At 39.2% G+C, this 19697-nt stretch overlaps 3 protein-coding genes across 4 annotated transcripts; 2 read left to right on the plus strand and 1 right to left on the minus strand.

Annotated features, from left to right (window-relative positions):
- Positions 1-7: 7 nt before the first annotated feature.
- Positions 8-2830, plus strand: LOC117304891 (modulator of smoothened protein-like). Of its 2 annotated transcripts, none has more exons than XM_033789534.1 (2): positions 8-90; positions 829-2830. In XM_033789534.1, the coding sequence occupies exons 1-2, from the start codon at positions 25-27 to the stop codon at positions 1420-1422; spliced, it is 660 nt and encodes a 219-aa protein (XP_033645425.1). In that variant the 5' UTR covers positions 8-24; the 3' UTR covers positions 1423-2830. The 2 variants fall into 2 exon arrangements, with proteins under 2 accessions (XP_033645425.1, XP_033645426.1); XM_033789535.1 differs by lacking the exon at positions 8-90 and adding an exon at positions 98-283.
- A 309-nt stretch (positions 2831-3139) lies between these two features.
- LOC117304837 (ribonucleases P/MRP protein subunit POP1-like) lies at positions 3140-17076 on the minus strand. Its single transcript, XM_033789453.1, has 9 exons — positions 17000-17076; positions 11161-11273; positions 10416-10600; positions 9162-9412; positions 8739-8854; positions 8241-8555; positions 7097-7275; positions 6163-6346; positions 3140-4963 (listed from the first exon to the last, which is right to left on the minus strand). Exons 2-9 carry the CDS (start codon positions 11219-11221, stop codon positions 3564-3566), a joined length of 2691 nt encoding a protein of 896 aa, XP_033645344.1. The 5' UTR covers positions 11222-11273; positions 17000-17076; the 3' UTR covers positions 3140-3563.
- On the plus strand, positions 12930-14375 carry LOC117304741 (galactose-specific lectin nattectin-like; the record flags this gene model as incomplete). Its single annotated transcript, XM_033789342.1, has 2 exons — positions 12930-13200; positions 13858-14375. Coding segments are annotated over 2 exons (462 nt in total), but the record flags the coding sequence as incomplete, so codon positions are not given.
- Positions 17077-19697: the final 2621 nt, after the last annotated feature.

Here is a 19697-nt window from a genome sequence, read left to right on the forward strand (position 1 = left end):
CAGATAAGGTCAAGTTCTCGACGAATGACAAAAGAGCTGAAAGTGGTTGACATTCCTTGGCAATTTCCCCCTTTTTCTCTCATTTTTGAAGTAAGTGGTACCGTTTTATTTGTTTTGTTTAAATCTAATATATTTACAGTTTTTTATGTGACGTTTCAGGGATAATTTTTCCACGATCTCACATGTTTTCGAGCGAAAATAGAGCATTTCGTAATCGGCCGTACTTTCCACGCAGAAGAGTTGCGTTGTTAAGACAAGTCGACCTGTGTAGCAAGGGTACCAAGTAAGTACAAGTACATGTGTGATCTGAATGCGGCAAGTCGGTTTAAGTAGTGAATGCATGGCCATGGCATGGCGACAACATGAGAAATACAGCTTTCCCTCCCTCCCTCCCATGGCCTATCTGAATTTCGGGGAAAGATGTTTTTAATCTGGATTGACACTTTCACATCAATAAATATTCAAACAATTTATAATAATTTATATTATTATTAAACCAGATTTACATTACACATTTTACATACATTGTTGTGAAATTTTTGAATTATTGACAAGCAATAAACACTAACAAAAAATGAAGTAATTTCACAACATCATGCCTCATGGTGCATTGTTTGAATTATTTGAACTGAATGAGTTTTTGTCCAAGTCCAACTTACGTTTTTGTTGTTCAATGAATCAAGTCAAATCAAATCAAAGATAGTCATTTTAAAACTGAGATAAGTCGTACCTCCCCTCAATTCAATAGTGGATTTAAAGTTATTGGGCCCTACATTCTTTTGTTTGAATTTGTGTATTTTGAATTTATCTTTGTTTCTTTAATCCCAGAAATGTTGCTGTTTTAATCAAGTCGTACAACGTGATTGTGTGGGATTCAAATCACCGGTCACCACTCACCCCATCATGGATTCATTCCTGATGGTTGCTGGTGCCCTGTACTTCCTCGCAATAGCTCTCTGCGGTATGAGCTTAGCCCTACCCCTGTGGGTCGTCTCAAACGTCCAACGCTCCGACCTGAATCTGGGGCTTCTGGTCCATTGCCAGCAGATCTACGGTCGGTCGTGGGAGTGCCAGTATGCGGATGGACCCCTAGAGTGGATCCTGGCCGCAGTGTTGATCATCCTCGGGATTATTGCCCTTGCTGTCGGGAACCTAATGATAATGTTCTCCGATAAGCGTCCACGATTCAGACGGTACCCCAAGTACATGGGTTTGACAGCATGGACTCTGTTCTGCCTGGCCATTATGATGTTCCCTGCTGGCTTTGATCTCCCACTGATAGGAGGAGACCCTTATCTTCTGCCAAACAGCGTCAAGACTGGAATCTCGTATGGGTTATTTTTCACTGGGATCATCTGTACTTTCTTTGGATCTGCCTTGGCGCTCGGCAAGATGTACTTTGATATTATTGTGTTGCGATAAACCCTACTAACTGCACAACATCAGAAAGATAGTGCATCCATTGGTCAACCAGTCAGGGCCCAATTTCATAGAAAATACTGCTTAACACTTTTCCTTTACTGGAAACCAGTCACAGATGGTACAATCAGCCATGGTGTTAGGCTGGTAACCTTAATCTTGTAAGCAGAATTCCTTTGTGCTAAACAGCTTTAATGGGCCCTGCAGCAAGTGCTTGCATTTATCGATGCTCGTCCCTGACATCTTTCTGTACATTGATTGGTTAACTTTGGATTTGGAACCACACAACTTTGCTTTGTATATTCGGTGTTTTTCACAATGCTCTGTAAATTCCCCCTTCTGCTTCCATGCCGGTTCTTCATCTACAACAAAGTTACGTTCCTTGAGATGTCAGGATATTTTAACAAAACTTCAATTCACACATTGGACTTTCCTTCGTTGGTTCAAAATAACTTTTCCATTTTGAGATTTTTATTGTAAATAGTGTAATATATACAGAGGACAAAATTATATAACTATTTAAATATGTTGGGTAATAATTTGTAAAGAGTAACAAAAACCCAAAATTATGATTTGTCAACTAAACTTATTGTCAAAATATTTTATCGGCCTTGTATGAAAATGTTCATGTGAGTCCATGCACAAATTACAAAGTAAAACAATTAAACAATTAAACAAAATCACAAACAAAATCATACTCAGTTCAGAAGAATAACATAAGGCTGTTTTGGTGAGTCTGTGTGCGTCGGTCTTGAAAAACAAATTGTACAAACAACGCCAGGCTCAAACCTTGACTAAATTTGAGTACAGTAACTGTTCTTTCTGAAAAACAAATTGGTGTCAAGCAATTAAGAAATGCAAGAACATTTGGATACAATCGGTCTTCTCGCAAAACAAAAGATTATTTTAGGTAAAATTAAATGGAATTTTGTAACTAAAATCATGATTGTGTAATGATGACGATTATAATTGTGTATACATTTTGTTTGTTGGGGGGGGGGGGGAATAATGCCGGAGTAACTTTTTCTGAAAAAGAGCCTGATTTTGGCATGGGTTGTGGGTGTCACAAAATGATACAACTCTAACTGAATTTAACTGAAAGTATGCTTTTGTCTATGTAGTAGTTTGTTCCGTACATATTTTTGTTAAGTCATGTAAGTGGTGGGGAAAAGAGTACAATTTTTGTGACAAAATTTTGGATAAATGTATGGACCCGAGAATGAGTGTACCAATTGCTGTACTTTATTAACAGCTTGTTTCACCACAAATGTTGCCATTTTTTACTGTGTATTTTTTGTGTCATAACTTTGTGTCAAAATAGTAAAAAAGTTATCAATTTTTGTTCATGTTGGATAAGTATTGAATCGATGTAATCTGAAATAAAGAGTAAAATAAAGTGAAGGTACAGATAGTGATTCTAAAGTCTTTTTCTTATAGTCAAAAAGTGTGTCATGGTTTAGTGCATGAAGTTCAGGGCCCAATTTCATAGAGCTGCTAAGCACAACAATTTGCTTAGCATGAAATTTTTGCCTTGATAAAAACAGGATGACCAACCAAATTTTCAAGTGATTTTCAGGATAAACAAACAACAGCTGAATGCCAGTAACAAGCAATATGCAACAAATGGAAGTTTGGTTGGTAATCCTGTTTTTATCAAGGAAGAAATTCCATGCTAAGCAAACTTTCGTGCTTAGCAGCTCTATGAAATGTGGCCCTGCTGGCCAAGTCATCAGGGTGTGGGTTCAAATCCTGGTCGTGACACTCGTGCCATCAAGTAACAGACTATCTGTATAATGACTTCTCTCCACCCAGGGGTAAATGGGTACCTGTGAGGGCAGAGATGCTTCATGTGAGCAAATTAGCTTAGTGCGCTACATATTTGGCAGTGCGCTACATATTTTGGCAGCACTGGCTGTATACATAATTTATGTTAATAAATGGCACAGTGACCACGGTGTTCGATGCACAACGATTATTTCTTTGAAATTGCGCTATGTACATGTAAGAGCTGTTTGCTGGCCAAAAATTATCAAAAAATATTCAAAATATATGCTTAAAAAGGTGATTTTGTACATGTATCATCAAGCGATGGATGAATACAATGCAACACCAATTACTCAGATTTGACTTATGCGAATCCAACTTTAGGTAACGACTCCCAGATAAGCAAACCGATACTGCACCGTCTTAGTGTCCCTGACAAGGACTAAGGCTCTTTGACCTGGAGGGTGCTCTTCCAACAGCACCATCAATCCCAGCATGCAGCAGTAACCAACTCCTCGGCCACTGCCTGAGACAAACGTATGAGCGCCGTCGGTGACGAAACCGATAATCCGACGAATGCTTGAATCCAAGAGTTTTTTCTTAGGGAAAATCTCCAAAGGTTCTTGCAGCTCATCTTTCGACTTGTTCTTCCGTTTCTTTATCTTCTCTTTTTTCGTGGTCCTTGGTAGTATGCACTCTTTGTAGATAGGTTCGATTGGGCAGTGTTTGGGGTCGAATGAGAACGCTGCGAGGTCGCTTGCGCTCGGGAGGCAAATCATTGCGTATGGGGTCGGCACTCCTCTGTTGACCATGCACAACTTCACACCAACGAGGGTCTTATCCGAGTTCTCCTGCAACCCACTCATGAATTCGCTTAGCGAACTTTCTGGATGGCCTCGTGGAGATTCCTTAATCTTTTCAGCATGTCCATTAGAGGCCACCATACTAGCGTCAAAGACTGCAACTCCAGCAGGTTGGAAGATCTGATTGGTTGACTTGGCATCTTTTGAAACTCTTGGAGGCCATTGATTTGCTACCAAGAACTTATTTAAACTTTCTAACTTGAATTTCTCACGTAGAACAAAAAATGGGAGTTCTGTGTTACTTACAAGTTCCTTGGCCTCATCCATTCCTTTGAGGGGGGGTTTTACCTCAATTTCTTGCTCCTCTTCGGCTTCTGTTACTCTCAGCTTTGCATCCCTCCACTCATTCAAAAGCTCCGTCCAGGGACACTGGAAAGGAGATACCACTCCTAGCTTTCCATAGTTGGGTCTCTTTGCCGGCGGCCATCTTTTGAATTTCTTCGTCAACTCTTTGGCTTCTGCCTCCTCGTGCTCCCGCCCTGCCATTGTGTCAGGATACCCCTGCGGGAAATGGTGGAATCCCTGCTGGAGAGCGCAGCTGCGAGACTGCAGAAGCCCAGAGGCTCTGGCTCCACGGTAGATCAGCGCCACCCAGAAGGCCATCCCCCAACCGCTGGGTAAGATCAGATCCCATCCACTGCCTAACTCGGATACCCCCTGCTGTTTTGAGGACGTGGTGGTTGCCATTCCGGCAGAGTGAGTAACCCCTGGGTACTGCAGTAGCAGAACTGGGATGCGAGATTCCTCACGCCCCAGGCTGAGTTCCGTGCCGGGTACCAGGAGCTCTGCCCTCATCTTGTTCAGCTTGTGTACTGGTACCTGGGTTGATTTCACAGCCTTCTGCACCGATTCATCCCAGATGGGTGATACTGACACTGATGCAGGGAAGCCATGCAGGGTATTGACTGGTAGGCAATCTGAAGAGAAAAATATTTCATCAACACATTTATTTTATAGTTTATTGGAATCAAATAATTTTCTTGACTATAAAACCATGCAGTATAAAACCATACAAGATATACTCTTACAAGACAATAAAACAAATACAGATTTGCACACCATGTACATGATATAATATAGCAAGTTCCCTCCAAAATATTTTTGCTTGAAATGCAACAGTTTTTTAGAAATGAGGAAAAAATTTGTTTTGATCTTGCAAGTCCGAAACTTAATATTTGAAAACAGTGAAAACATTAACCCTCTAGTCCCTGCACCGCCCGAGTTTGCCGAAATAATTTTGTTTTTCTTTTCAAGATTCTTGCAGTAACTTTACTGAAATCGTAGTTCAAAGTTTTTAAAGATAGCCAAGGCTTATTATTTATAATTAAACACACAATTTTTGACCCTTTCGGTAATATTTGTACAAGTCCTCATTGGGGAACAATAAAAAAACCTACGATAATATTTATGGCGATTATTTTTGTATAATGATAAAATGGATACAATAGCTTTTCAAGGCTTTTATCTGGCTCAATGCTGATTATAAGCGTTTTGTTGGGTAAGTGCTAAATTATTTCATCATCATTAGCTTCGTCAAGTCAACTGTGAAGAGACAAATTAATAATGATCTATAAATAACGAGACGGATTCACCAATGCGTAGGCATACTATTAACTACCTAGTTTTATTTTGATGTTTCTTATTTGCTACAAACAAAAGCTATAGCGAGGTTTCCTAATACAGTGTATCGCTTTAGGTGGCTGGGCGGTCCAGTGGCTAAATGGTTAAAGGTTTTTTCCCCACTTTTTTCCTGCGACTCAAATGACTGATTGTGCTTAACTTTTTACAGGTGTGTGTTTTCTTTTTGTTGTTGGGTCCCACCAAGTACTGCCGCTTCCCATGTTGAATTGTAAACTTGGGTGTGATCCCTGGCTAATAGGGCAGTCCCAGTTTGCTGACTCAACCCAAAATGAAATAAAGGGGTTCGCCCCGGTGTTCCTGGCTGGATTGGCAGCATATTGCACCACAGCACCTTGTCCCAATCCTTGCAGTAATACTACCTGGCGCTTTGTATCCTTTGGCAAAAGGCGCGTTATAAATAGAGTTATTATTATTATTATTATTATTATTATTATTAATATTAATAGTTATCTTCACACCGAGTCATTAAACTCACCAGTAGCAACAAATTCTTCTGGGTCTGGCATAACTTTTCGCTTCTTGATGGGTAGGAGATTTCGAGGGTCTCTGACAGTCAAGGCGAGGACACAGCGAGGTGGTAGGACAGCGGTCTTCTGGATTCCATGAAGAGTGTTCCAGGTAGAAGACTGCTCCGACTGGATGTGAACCTTATCTGGATTCTATGAGAAATTAGTATCAAAAATAAACAGTTCATGCTTAATAAGGATATAAGTACATTTATTGCAGAGCTGCCAACATATGCATCTTGCAATCAGGCAGATTTTGTACAACAATCAGGGGGATAATTATAATTACACTCAACATAATAGGGACAAAGTTTTGGGAGTCGGTTTCACCCATTTGTTACTCCTGTACAGTGCACATTACTAAGGCAATAAGTGTGTGGTTAGATGCACACCATAACCTGTGTGGCATCAGCACACATGGGGTCAAAAAAACCCCAGTTCAAATATTAACTGTAGAAACAGTTTCCAACTAAAATACCTATAATGTATGCATCAGGTACTGGGTGCAACCTGCAGAGAGCGTATCTCACAAAAGCCACCTCTGGGATTCGAACCCAGACCCTCCGTACCAATGCATACATCACTCTATAACCAAATTTAAACAAAAACTTGAATGGGCGGAAGAGATCGATTGAATAACCCCTTGTTGCTATGAAAAGTCGCCATCTTGTAGGGCAAACCGTATTGCGCGTCCAAACGCGTACATCATCGACGCACGCAGCATTCCCAGTTCGATTTCTAGGTCAGATATTTCAACGGTGACGTCATATTCAATACGGTCTATACAAAGTAAAACTTTGATTTGTGTCACTATCCCAAATCAATTAAGTTTAGCCCTCACCTCGAAGTGGCCGTACTGCCTTGTAAGGTGTATTAAAAAAACAAAGGATATGGGCTACTTACTGAGTAGTAGGTTTCCCACCATTTCTTAGGCTGGTTACTACTAGTGGAGTCTGGCGTGCCTGATGTGTCTGCTATTTTCAGGGTATCTAGGAGAACTGGATGACACAGTGGTCCCTGGAGTCGGAACCGTAGTGGGGAATCCTCAAGCAGCTTCACCGTGATGCTGTTACATTTATCATCTGGAATAATGAGAGAAAGATTCAAACGTTGGTAAATCAAGAAAAACATTTTAAATTAATTAATTAAAGGCAGTGGACACTATTGGTAATTACTCAAAATAATTGTTAGCATAAAAACTTACTTGGTAACAAGCAATGGGGAGCTGTTGATAGTATAAAACATTGTGAAAAACAGCTCCCTCTGAAGTAACGCAGTTTTGGAGAGAGAAGTAGTTTTACACAAATTGGATTTTGAGACCTCAGAATGAGATTTTGAGGTCTCGAAATCAAGCATTTGAAAGCACACAACTTCGTGTGTCAAGGGTGTTTTTCTTCCATTATTATCTCGCAACTTCGACGACCAATTAAGTTCAAATTTTCACAGGTTCGTATTTTTGTGCATATGTTGAGATACACCAAGTGAGAAGACTGGTCAATTACCAAAAGTGTCTTTAACTTTTTCAGTGCCTGCTTTTCTTTGCGTTTTGAACCTAAAATTACCATTGTTCTGAGTTTTGTTAATTCTGTATATAAACAAAAAGTCTTTCTCAACAAAAAAATCCCAAAGTCAATAGTATTTCTTGAGTAATAGTACCCTATAAGATGTATACAATGGGTCATACATGTACAATTGATGAAACTTTTTGAGTGCAAAAACAAAATTGTACCTGAACGACATTGGAACTGAAAGTATTAATAGACTTTTATAGCGGTTGATCATACCCCTAGCGTCGATAAGATCACTCATTATTTGTTTTTCAACAGGATAAGCAGAGCGATGTTTTGAATTCTGAGACCCATTTATATCGTACCTTACAAGGGTTTACAAGGTGCAGCAACGCATTCAGCAGCCACTGCCAGAAACACCAGGAATTTAAGGAGTAACCTGCGACTAGTTCAGTCATTGTACCAAACATTATATAAAGTTAATTCACAAAATGGCTCATAACAAGTCCTGTTCACTGTCTCCAACAGCTGACACTTACCAGCATTCTTGTTCTCGTTCTCACACGCAGTTTGGAGTTCCTTGACCAAAACCTCAGTACAAGCTGGATGGGCCCACACCCACAGCTGCCTCACTGAGCTATCCTCCAACTTATTCGCTTTCCTCACTGACAACATTCCCTCCTGATCTACAGTCGTAGTCTCCTCCGGTTTTGAAGAGCTCTTAAAGCCACCCTCGGCTCTCCAGAGAAAGTTGACAGGACCTAGAGCACCCTCTGGAAACTGATCGTATTTGTAGAGAACAGTGTCTCCGTGGCGCTGGCCACTGAGATAGGATGCGGCTGCGCAGGTTAAACCTGAAATTGAAGTCAACATTAAGTACATATGGCACGCATTACTAAAGAACTTTTGTTACTTTGTGGAATCACTGCAAATGAAATGGGGATGATTCCACGAAGTGGTAAAAATCACTGAAAAGGGGAGAATAAAAAATGACCAAGCCAGACACTCGGCCTTTGATGAATAACAATGTGCCATACCTGTTGATGGGCTTGTAAGGTGAGATAGCGCTTTAAGGGTGTGTCCCTGTTGGCCAGAAACTTCAATCACTTTCATGTAGGATATATCCTGGATCAGGCAGTGTTTCACCAAAGCTCTGCGAACAAAATAAAAAAGGTACATTGAACAAGTTGAACAAGCCAAGAACACCATGAAGAGAAGACAAAGAGGAAAGTTTCACTTTATAAGATGTGGGAGGAAGCCCATGAGAAAACCCAAGCAGTCACGGAAGACGAAGAAAGATACCACAACACCAACTCAAATGCACATCACTCTAACAAATTCTAAGGCCATCAACACCCAATCTGCTATGGTGGCATGCCTGATTCCATGGTTAAAGCAAAATCAGATTACAAGGGCAATCCTCAGTTCAACAGAATCAAACCGAATGTTACCACACATACCTGTATGTTGCTCTAACACTTTTATCCGACGGATGCAAGGGTAACCTATGACCCCAAAGCTCCGCCATCTTGAATCGTTTCGCGTGCCAGATGTGCGTCTCTAGCCAGGTGTTGCTGCGTTGTCTTCGCTGGTACTCGTCTCTGAGATTGCTTGGTCGGCGACGATGGCGTCGGGATCTTTTGGCCGGGGCAGACGTCTCTCCATCACCTTCTTTCCCTCGACCGGTCTTTTTGTTTGCTCCCTTGTTCATCTGTATGCGGATAAAAATCCAAGTTAATTTGGGGGGGTGTTTATGGTAGCTTTATTGGACTATGTTAAGAGTGGTATGCCTGGCTCCCTGTTAGGTGACGATAAGGACTTATTGTTTAGTCCTGCAGTACAATATATCAACAAAGTCATAATTGTAGACTGTGCAAGTCCCGCTTGTATCAACAAAACGAAGAAACAACTCCAACGGAGCCTTAAAGGGAAGGTACACGTTTGGGAATTGTCAAAGACCAGTCTTCTCAATTGGTGTAACCCATCATAAGCATAAAATAACAAGCCTGTGAAAATTTGGGCTCAATCTGTCATCGAAGTTGCGAGAAAATGATGAAAAAAAACACACCCTTGTTGGACGAATTTGTGTGCTTTCAGATAGGGTTAAAAGACTTCTAGCTAGAAGTCTTTTACTGTTTTAGTGAGAAATAACCTCTTTCTCAAAAACTACGTTACTTCAGAGGGAGTTTCCCACAATGTTTTATACTATCAACAGCTCTCCAATGCTTGTTACCGAGTCAGTTTTTAGGTTAATATTTGTTTTGAGTAACTACCAAAGTGTACCTTCCCTTTAACTTTTTAAAATTGGATTAATTACTATTGTTATTTATACTGTTTATCACTAAATGCTTCTGGTTGTAAAACCAAGGACGCCTCATAACTGAACTTAAGCCTGAAGAAGCCTGTAAACAAGATTGCTCACTATGTGAACCAAAAACACCAGGGTTTCAAGATACCAACAGTCCAATGTCCCATCTCATGACCAGGATTCGAACTTACGTCAGAGTATTTCACAGACTGTGAGTGTGTATTCTCCAGTTTACTCTGCATTCTTCACTTACACAGCTTTTCCTGTAAGCGGAATGGTCATCACAGAATTCCGCAGTGAGCTGGTGAGCAAAGTCATGAAATTGGACCTCTGATAGAGTATGTATGCCTAAATGAAGCCATAGCCTTAAGACAGATTTTTCAATCAACATTTAAACAACACTTACAGCTCTTTCCTCAGATTCTCTCAGCCGTTTGGGGAGTCGTCGTAGATCATGGCTCATGGCACGCCGACGGAGATGGCGAGGCAGCTTCTGGAATGTTCTCCTCATCCCTCCCATCATCATGACGGCTTCTGTCATGGTCTTGAGCTCGGCAGCTCTTGCCCCCGCAAATTCAGCAACATTGATTGCTGAGCAGTAAATGAAATCAAATGTGGTGATAAACAAGCAACATTAAAACAGTCATTAGACAGATTCTATGTTGGATCAAAGTCACTCTCCAAAGACGGCAAGAAATCGCCGATAGAATCTCCAGAAATTAAGCGAGTCCGTTCATCCCTGCCAACATTTCTCTCAGAAGAGGTTTAAACATGATTGTACTCGCAAGTTTACTCATTAGAGTTGCAAGTCTTTTGTGATCATATGTACAATGCAAAGCTTCAAACATCACTTATAATAAAATCAGTCACTTCATAAATTCTTTTTAGACGAACGACTTTGGAAGTGGTTTTGGATAAGAGTGCTGAATCTTCAACATTGTCCATGTTGTCACAGCCATAGATGTAGCTCAAGTCTGATTCCGACAGGACCAGGCCTGATACTTCACGGAGGCATTGTCATTGCCTTGGTGCCCTTGAAATGCTCCAGTAGAAATTTACAATTTCCTCATAGGGTGCCCTTTGCCAAAGAGAAAATGCCTTGGTGCCCTTGCCCTTTCAAAAACGAAGCATACAGCCCTGCAGGACCTTACCTCTTGGGTTATGAGCCAAGATGTCCCCCTCATCTTTATTCTCATCTTTCTCTTTCTCCATGGTCGGAATCCGCTCTGGTTTCAAATCACCGATCAAAATCTAAATCTTCAATCTGTCAGAAATCAAACACAGAAGTGGTTCAAAAAGAGGGTACATTATTTAATGCATTCAACTAACTTACAAATACAAGGCAGATCAAATAATACTGGAGTCCTATAGTATCCAGTATTCACAAATGAAGTATTTAGGCTTGGGGTTACATGGATGCCATGGCCCCTCTGTTGTACCTGGGCCCAATTTCATGGCTCTGCTTACCGTAAGCACAGAATCAGCACTTATGGAAGCAGGGAATTCTGCGCGTGCGTACCCCACATTACTAGGCATTCTACGCTTACAAAGCTAGCGCAGAAATTTGGCGCTTGTGACGTAAGCGGAGAATTTCTGAGCTCGTAAGCTTAAAATTCGGCAGTAAGCAGAGCCATGAAATTAGGCCTTGGTCTTTGTGCCTCTCCAACAACTTTCCATAAGACCTTCTAAGATGTTCCAATAAAAGTGCCCTTTTGTAAAATGAAAATGGATTGCCCTATCAAAGATGAAATTCAAGGCATGAAATTCAAGTGGAACAAGTATTTTTGTAATGATGTCAAATACACACACAGTTTACATTTATTTTCATAATAAAAAAAAACCAATCAACAATAACCCCATAATCCTGCTGATTTTGTAGAATGTCATTACATGTACATGTTGTGTCTAGGCCCCCTATATTACGAAAACTGCAACAGTTGAACAGTGAAATCCTACCCCCCCCCCCCCCCCCCCCCCGAACAAAATTTGATTAAAAAAATAAAGTGCTGTTATTTCAGCCTTGCCGGGTCTGTTTTGTGTGACCATGCAACTCTAAAATAATTCACTAGTCACTGCCACACAATACCATTATCTTGTTATACTGTTTTAATATGTGATGGAAAAACACTTAACATGCATATTTTAACCAGTATCAGGCAAGAGACTTGCACAGTCCGTTATTGATCTGTTTTTTTTTCTCATTCCCAAGGACAACCAACTCATTGTCTTTTTGGCTCAATAATGATGTGCCCCAAATTGTCATTTTTAAGGAAATAATTGAATGGAAATTCCCTTTCAATGAAACTAATAAGGGTAGAGGTTTACAATGTATATTGTGTTTTTAAATGACTCTCGAACGCCAGGGCTGTATATTCCCCAGGGAGCTGAGGAAGATAACAGTTGGCCCATTGCTTCGAACACCGTGAGTAACCAGCAAGTTAGCAACAAAAGGCCATGGCAACAAAAGACCAATTTGGATCCTTTTTATTAATAATTTACTCTCAAGCCAGCGCTTACATTGTTAGGCCTTTAATAATGAAGGAAAAAAAACAAGTCAACTTTTACTTCAAGTAAAAACACTCAACAGCCTATCACAATAAAGAGCCCATAAATGTTACTAGGCAACCCGAGTCAGTCACAGCCCATTAAAGATTTCATAGCTTAACTAATTGCAATACGTTTTATATGCAGCCACCGTTTATCTAAACGACAGATAAACACTGTCAAATCCGACTCCCAACAACTACGTAATGCAAGTTCTTTCATGTTGTCTGAACCTCAAAAACAACTTCTTCATTCTTATTGACTTCATCACTCTGTCTCTCTTCAAGGGGTTTGTTGGTCATCTGTGATGACCGTTTTATTCCCATCCATCATTTGACAAAGACATCTCAGGCCTACAGTGTAAAATCCGAAAACTTTATTCATACTGTACACGATTGGATACAGCCAAGCAAACCAGGCATGCCCAGCCTCCAACATAATTGCCTCATCCTCATGCCCTCCGACTTGGAAACAGTCCGGGGGCAACTGCTACAAAACTACCAAGCCCTTAACGTGGTTTCAAGCCAAAGAGGAGTGTGCACAAATGGGAGGCTTCATGACTGCACCGCATTCTAAGAGCGATCTACAGTTTCTGCAGACTTTTGAATGGTACTTCTGGATCAACTGTAATGATCTCCAAAAAGAAGGTAACTCTTGCTTTTAAAACTCAACAATTTATTGCTACTTTTTAACTTTAAAATGAGAGAGAACTAGGCCTGGGCAACTAGTGAAATTTACCACTCGCCTAGTCCGCTTCAATTAATGCAACAGAGCTAAACTCTCCAACACCCAAAAAATTTCTTTGGTTTTTAATATGTCATTTCTGCTGGCTTCCTAATGGCGCATGACCCCTCCGTCAATGCTCTGTGCTTTACTTATTAATGTTAACAAAAGTAACACCGTTTACACAGCGCTTTTTCGTAAGGTTTCAAAGCGCTCAGAGAATGACAAGAAAATACAACAACAATGGGAATGAAATCAGAGACCAAGAAGGAAACTACAACCAAGGAAGCTACAACCAAGCAAAGGCTGCAGCATTGGGGCAAAGAAAGTCAAGCAAAAGCTGGTTTTCTTGTGACGAGAATTTGCAGGCCATGCCGGGCGAGAATTACTGATTCAAAAAGTATGTTTTCAGCGACCTTTTAAACATGGTAACGGACTACAACCTTTGATGGAGTGTGGAATGGAAATCCACCTCCTAGGGCTTGCAACAGAAATGCTCTGTCCCCTGATTTTCTGCAGGAAAAATGAAAAATATTGTGGCCGATCTACATTATAAATTGTAAATTTTTCTTCATTTCCAGGCGAGTGGGAATGTAAGGATGGAACGACTGTCGTTAACTACCTGGAGTGGGGAGAGGGTCAGCCATCAAATTACCGTGGCAGTGAACACTGCGCAGAGGCTCGACCTAGTACTCAAGGATGGAATGACATATCCTGCTATGTTTCAAAACCTGCAATTTGTAAGTCTGAAATGCCAACATTGCACTTGTAAAAAGACGAGCAAAGCTACTCGATGATCGGGCTTGGATTGGTCTGTTTATAGCTGAATTGAGGAGTTGACTAAAAACTGAGCTGCATGTAAGATTAATGGTAGAGAGTTCTAGATGCGTGGCCAGGGCACAGCTGAAAAGAAAGACCTGTTTTGTCACTCATGGGTGTCGAAACTCAATGGCAATTTTTACATTTTCACTGCTTCATTTAAATTTTCTTCATTGTATGATTTTTCATCTGCCCTTGGCAAGCTTAACACTCGAGTTGTTCTTCTGCGAATGGGAGTCTTTTTGAAAGCTCTGCCACAAGAGGGCAGCAGACCTACCAGGTAAGGGTGCAAAACTCCTATAGCAAACAATGGTAAATGCTAAAAATTCAAAAATACTCCAAAAATATTTAGAAGTCTCTCAGCCTCTTGAAAATTAAGTCAGACACATTGTCATACAACTAAACTTCAGATTTCTTCTCAATTGTTGGTAGGTCACCATTTTGGAATTTTTGCTAATTACCCTAGAAGAAACACTCCCCAAAACTCATGCACACCGCTTGTTATCCTTGGGGAACTTGTGTCCAGTACGTCCTGTTTCAGAACAGTTTGGTTTATGCTGGCAATGTGTTATGAAAAACAAAATACAGTTTGGCTAAATCTAAATTACAAAATCAAAAACATGCAAAACACAAGGTATTTGCTGTCAGTGACCATCACTCATGCTTCTCCTATTTCTAAGTTGTTGACATTACCTGGTGAAGAGCGCCCTCTCTTGGTGATTGGCAGATAGTCTAAAGTTTCCCATTAGGCCTACATGTATTGTATTGGTCTTTCATCAATAGCCTAATAATATATGCAAAAAAGCAAAATACTGCGTGGTGAAAGAACAAAGACGTGTCAGCTGACCCATTTTGCCCGGTTAGTTATGTTTGGCCATTGTTATCTAAAATAAAATTAGCTTAGAACACTGCCTTTCTAAGAAATTAACTATTCATTAAGCTGATGTTCTACCGTTGCAATGTGACACTTGAGCTGTTTCTCTGCATATTTATATTATGTTTGTTCGGCCAACTCTATCTAAAAATAAGCTTCACTGCCTAAAAGCAATTAATTAATTAGCTTTGTTGTTATCTGCCATTGCAACGTGACACTTCAGTTGATTCTCTGCGTATTTATATTATGTTTGTTTGGCCAACTGGAACTCTATCTTAAAATAAGCTTCACTGCCTAAAAGCAATTAATTACTTTTATTGTTATTTTGCCGTTGCGATGTAACACTTCAGTTGATTCTCTGTGTATTTTTAGACAAAGCAAGTCTCATGCTTTTTGAAAAACTCTGTAGGGTTTTGCTCAAAGTTTCTTAAGTGGCGGAATTGGGTTCCCTAGACCTTAAAATGATACTCAACCAAACCATTTTTTTGTTTCAGAGCCAAAACTCACTCAAATGAGATTTTCACATGGTTTTATTTACCAGCAAGTTAACTTTATATAAATAGTTTCCTCTCATATTTTGTTTTGTTCAGACATGATTAAACAGTCCTAGCTGCATTTTCTTCTTTAATTAATATTAAACAAAACCTTAAGACCGTCAGACTTGTCCGGTTGAAAGTTTGAGCCCTGCAATTTAATTGTTTTACTTATATTTTATATATAATCATTACCCATTTTTACCCTCCATCCTCTTAATAGTTTCCATATCCATTCGCCACTTTTTCATTCAATAAGTTTAAGATTTTATCTTTATTTAGCTTTTAGGTAGGCTAGTCTGTACTTACTAAAAGATATATATACTCAACAAATAGATGGAAATGTAATTTTGTTTTTCAGCAACAATGTCATTGACCAGTTGACTCAATGAGTCAAACAGAATAAAGTGGCAATAGCAGTGGGATGGGGGTTAGTTCAGTTTACTAAGTTGTAGTACTTGGTACTTAATAGTTCTTAATAGTACTTTAATCTAATAATAGTTCTGAGAAGACGACGGAAAAGTTTCCGTATGGCGCCACCACTTTTTCATTCAATATGAAATAATATAGTATCTAATTTACCTCAATGAGATATCCCTTTTTGTAAAAATGATTGAAAAGGTGGTGGCGCCATACGGAAAGTTATCCAAGGCGACAACAAAATTGGGGTTTGGGTACTAGTACTAGTAGAGTTCTACATGTACTGTACGTAGTAGTAGTACCCAAACCCAAATTTTTGTTTTAAAAATTAACGTAAATAATGTAAACTATAATTTTATAAACAATTTGATTTAATATCTGATTTTCCTCATGTCGTCTTCTCAGAACTTTTAAAGCCATTGGACCCTTTCGGTAAACAGAGTTGTCCAAAGGCCCACACTTCGTGTATCACAACTTATATATAAAATAACAAACCTGTGAACATTTAGGCTCAATCGGTCATCGGAGTCGGGAGAAAATAACGGGGAAACCCACCCTTGTTTTCGCACGTTTCGCAGTGTCATGACATGTGTTTAAAATAAGTCCGTAATTCTCTACAATGAGAATTTATAATTGTTTTGATGTTTTCTCGAAAAGTAAAGCATTTCGTGGAATAATATTTCAAGACTCAAGAGAAATCTTTCAAGAGAAGTCTTTCACCATTACCTTCAGTAAACCCTATAAACTATATAAGTAAGTTATTTGTAAATCTGTGAACTTTTCCTTTTCTTCTGTGCCGAAAGTGTATAATGGCTTTAATTACTATAATAGTGGCAATTTCATACATGCATACATAATGCATTATTATACCCCAAAAATAGATCAAATTCAAAATCAAAAATAAATGTTTGATTTTTGTTTAGATTGAGAAAATGATTCTTTCTTTTTTTGCAAAATGAGTCCTGGTTGAGCTTAATAATATTTAACATTTGTGTGGCAAGGATGTCCATATCTGACTGCCAGTTTATCAACTTCATTTAGGTCAACGAAATCCACGAAAATAATAACAAAACTTACTTGGTTTGTGTCCAAACGAGAGAGAGTGAATGAAGAATTCCAAGCAGACAAAATTGACCATGTGGATAATAGCGCCCTCTGTAGTCGAAAACAGCTATTAATTAGACTTGCACAGTCGAATTCCGTTTTACTGCGGCTCAGACATGTTGTTGAAAACACACATCTAAGCCAAAGCCATACATTGAACAACGGTGTCGCATGCAATAATGTCCTCTATGCAATACCATCCAGAGGACAGTATTGCATATGCAACAATGTCCGCCGGACGTTTTTGCATATGCAGTCATGTCCGCCCGGACACTTTTGCATATGCAGTTGTGTCCACAAGCTAAGTGGGTATTCGCTGCAATCATAAAATAGGTGAATACTCATGCTGCATACTATAGGTTCAGTGCATGCACGCTCGCTTCCGCTCACACATACATGACAGTCATGTACATGTCCGCCGGACGGTTTTTGCATAGCCCCGGACACGATTGCATATGCAAAAGTGTCCGGAGCGGACAGTATTGCATGGCCAGACACAATTGCATCTGACAACGGTCGTTAATTCTGTAAAAAAAAAAAAAAAACATTACATAGAACTCTAGAATTGTTGATTGCATTATTAAACTATTATGAACTATAACATACCTTTAGTGGACCATACAGATATGGGATCAGACTTTGGTATCAAAGCAAGTTGGATCTCCATAACACAACTCAATGATAGTTTTTGGGATTCAAATCTCACTGGTGTCCAATTGCTTTCACTGCGGTCAGAGTTGTAGTTGGTACCCATCACCTTGCTAAATAATGAGGATCGGTTTGATTAAGTTCTGGGAAGAAATACTTGTAGACATTGTATTGTATTCAGCTGAAACTTTCAGAATGTGACTCTAAAACATCTTCATTAACAATGTTGCCCTATAACTCAGCTTTACTATGACAAAACACTGCAATCTAACTAATTCTACCTCCATGGTTAAACTAGTCTCCCGAACACCCGAACATTCTACTCGGCGGTAGTAGAATTAAGCAAGACAGTTCTCTAAGAACAAACTCTACCTGGCAAGTAGATACACACATGGTGTTATCGCAAACCAATAAGATAAACTACACATCCAATCATTTTGATAAATATAAAGCCATCGACAACATACAAAGGCTGTGACGAAATCGTTCATTAAAGATCACCTGGTTTATTTGTCACTTTATACGATGTATTTCACAATACACTTACAGTTTGGGAGAAAATATTACATTGTTTTACAGATTCAAAGTAAAAATAGACAGATAAAAATAAAGTTCATGATGTAGGTAGCCAATTAAAGGTCAGTCATTATACAAATGAATTTATTTTGCCAAAAATGCTTTATTACCAGTTTAGTACTTCTCACAGAAATGAATTCAATTATGCAAGTTTTAAAAACTCAGTTATTTCATGTCCATGCAAGTCATTGCGTCACACGCCCACTCTGCAGAAGTGAAATTTGCTTTGAATTGAATTTGCTGCAGCTCCAAAGCTGGCATACATTTGTGTGCAGTTTTACACAAAAACTCAACAACTACAAAATTCAAAGGAGTTTCTTATAACAGAAACTTATATTCTGAGAAGACCTTCGAGCCTTTGAAGATTGTATGTAAAAGCCAATTCAGTATCAAACTTTTCTTACATCTGAACATAAATCTTCATACAAAAACTAGGTCAATGCTTCCTCCAAAGTCAATGCAACCCAATAGGTGTTATCTGGTAATGTTTTGTCATTATATCCAAACTCCTCAAGTTATTAATTTCTTCATATTTAAAGTCTCTCACTGAATTGATTTTGCTTTTAAAATAGTGAACTTTTCCATGATAATTTCATCTGAAGTAGTTTTATGTATCATAAAAAACACTCGTTGAGGTAAAAATTTGACTATTGCCTGGTACATTGACTTGCTATTTAACAATGTTCACAAAAGTGACAGCTAAAATTTTGAATCCTCAGACTAAAGACAGTTGCTGTGTCACATGGTTTTAAACACCAATACACAATGAGCAAGTTCGAGTGAGGCACTATAGTCGACTATAGTCGACCATCGGGTGAATTTGCATGGTACCCAGAATGTATTCAATGCATAGGTAACCATGGAACATTGACCAGTGGTTGACAACTTGCTCAATGCTGAATGAATGTGTATTGAACAATGGTACCAGGGTTTGCTCATCTCAAGGTTGCTAGGCAAAAGCTTGCTCGAAGAGAAATCATTTGTTTCTGAGAGTCGCTTTAGCTACACCGTCTTTAGTCTGGCGAGTATGGCTTGGGTGCTCACTTGTGGCCAATCAAATCATTGAACCAGACATTATTCAAAGTATAATTTGCAAAATAGTCAGGGATTGATTATTTTAAACATTTGGCACTTAAATTAAATATGAAAATCACAATATATCTTTGCATGGAAGTAGCTACTTGTGTGGCCTCATGATTAGACACTTTTTTTTTGTTTTCTTAACAAATTTAATAGATTCAACTTCTTAAAAGTGTAATATAGGCCTACTTTGATTCTTGGAATTGTTCAGGTTTTCTGTGAAAAAAATAGTCATTTTTAGATAGAGTTTCTCACCAGTTATGATTCATTCCGAGAAGACTTTTAATGACAATTTGCGCCAAACTTTTCAGTCAAACTTTAAAAGTCAAGTACAAACTGGGCCCAGTTTCATGGAGCTGCTTAAGCA

Source organism: Asterias rubens, chromosome 21, assembly GCF_902459465.1.
Source record: "Asterias rubens chromosome 21, eAstRub1.3, whole genome shotgun sequence".
Lineage (NCBI taxonomy): Eukaryota > Metazoa > Echinodermata > Asteroidea > Forcipulatida > Asteriidae > Asterias > Asterias rubens.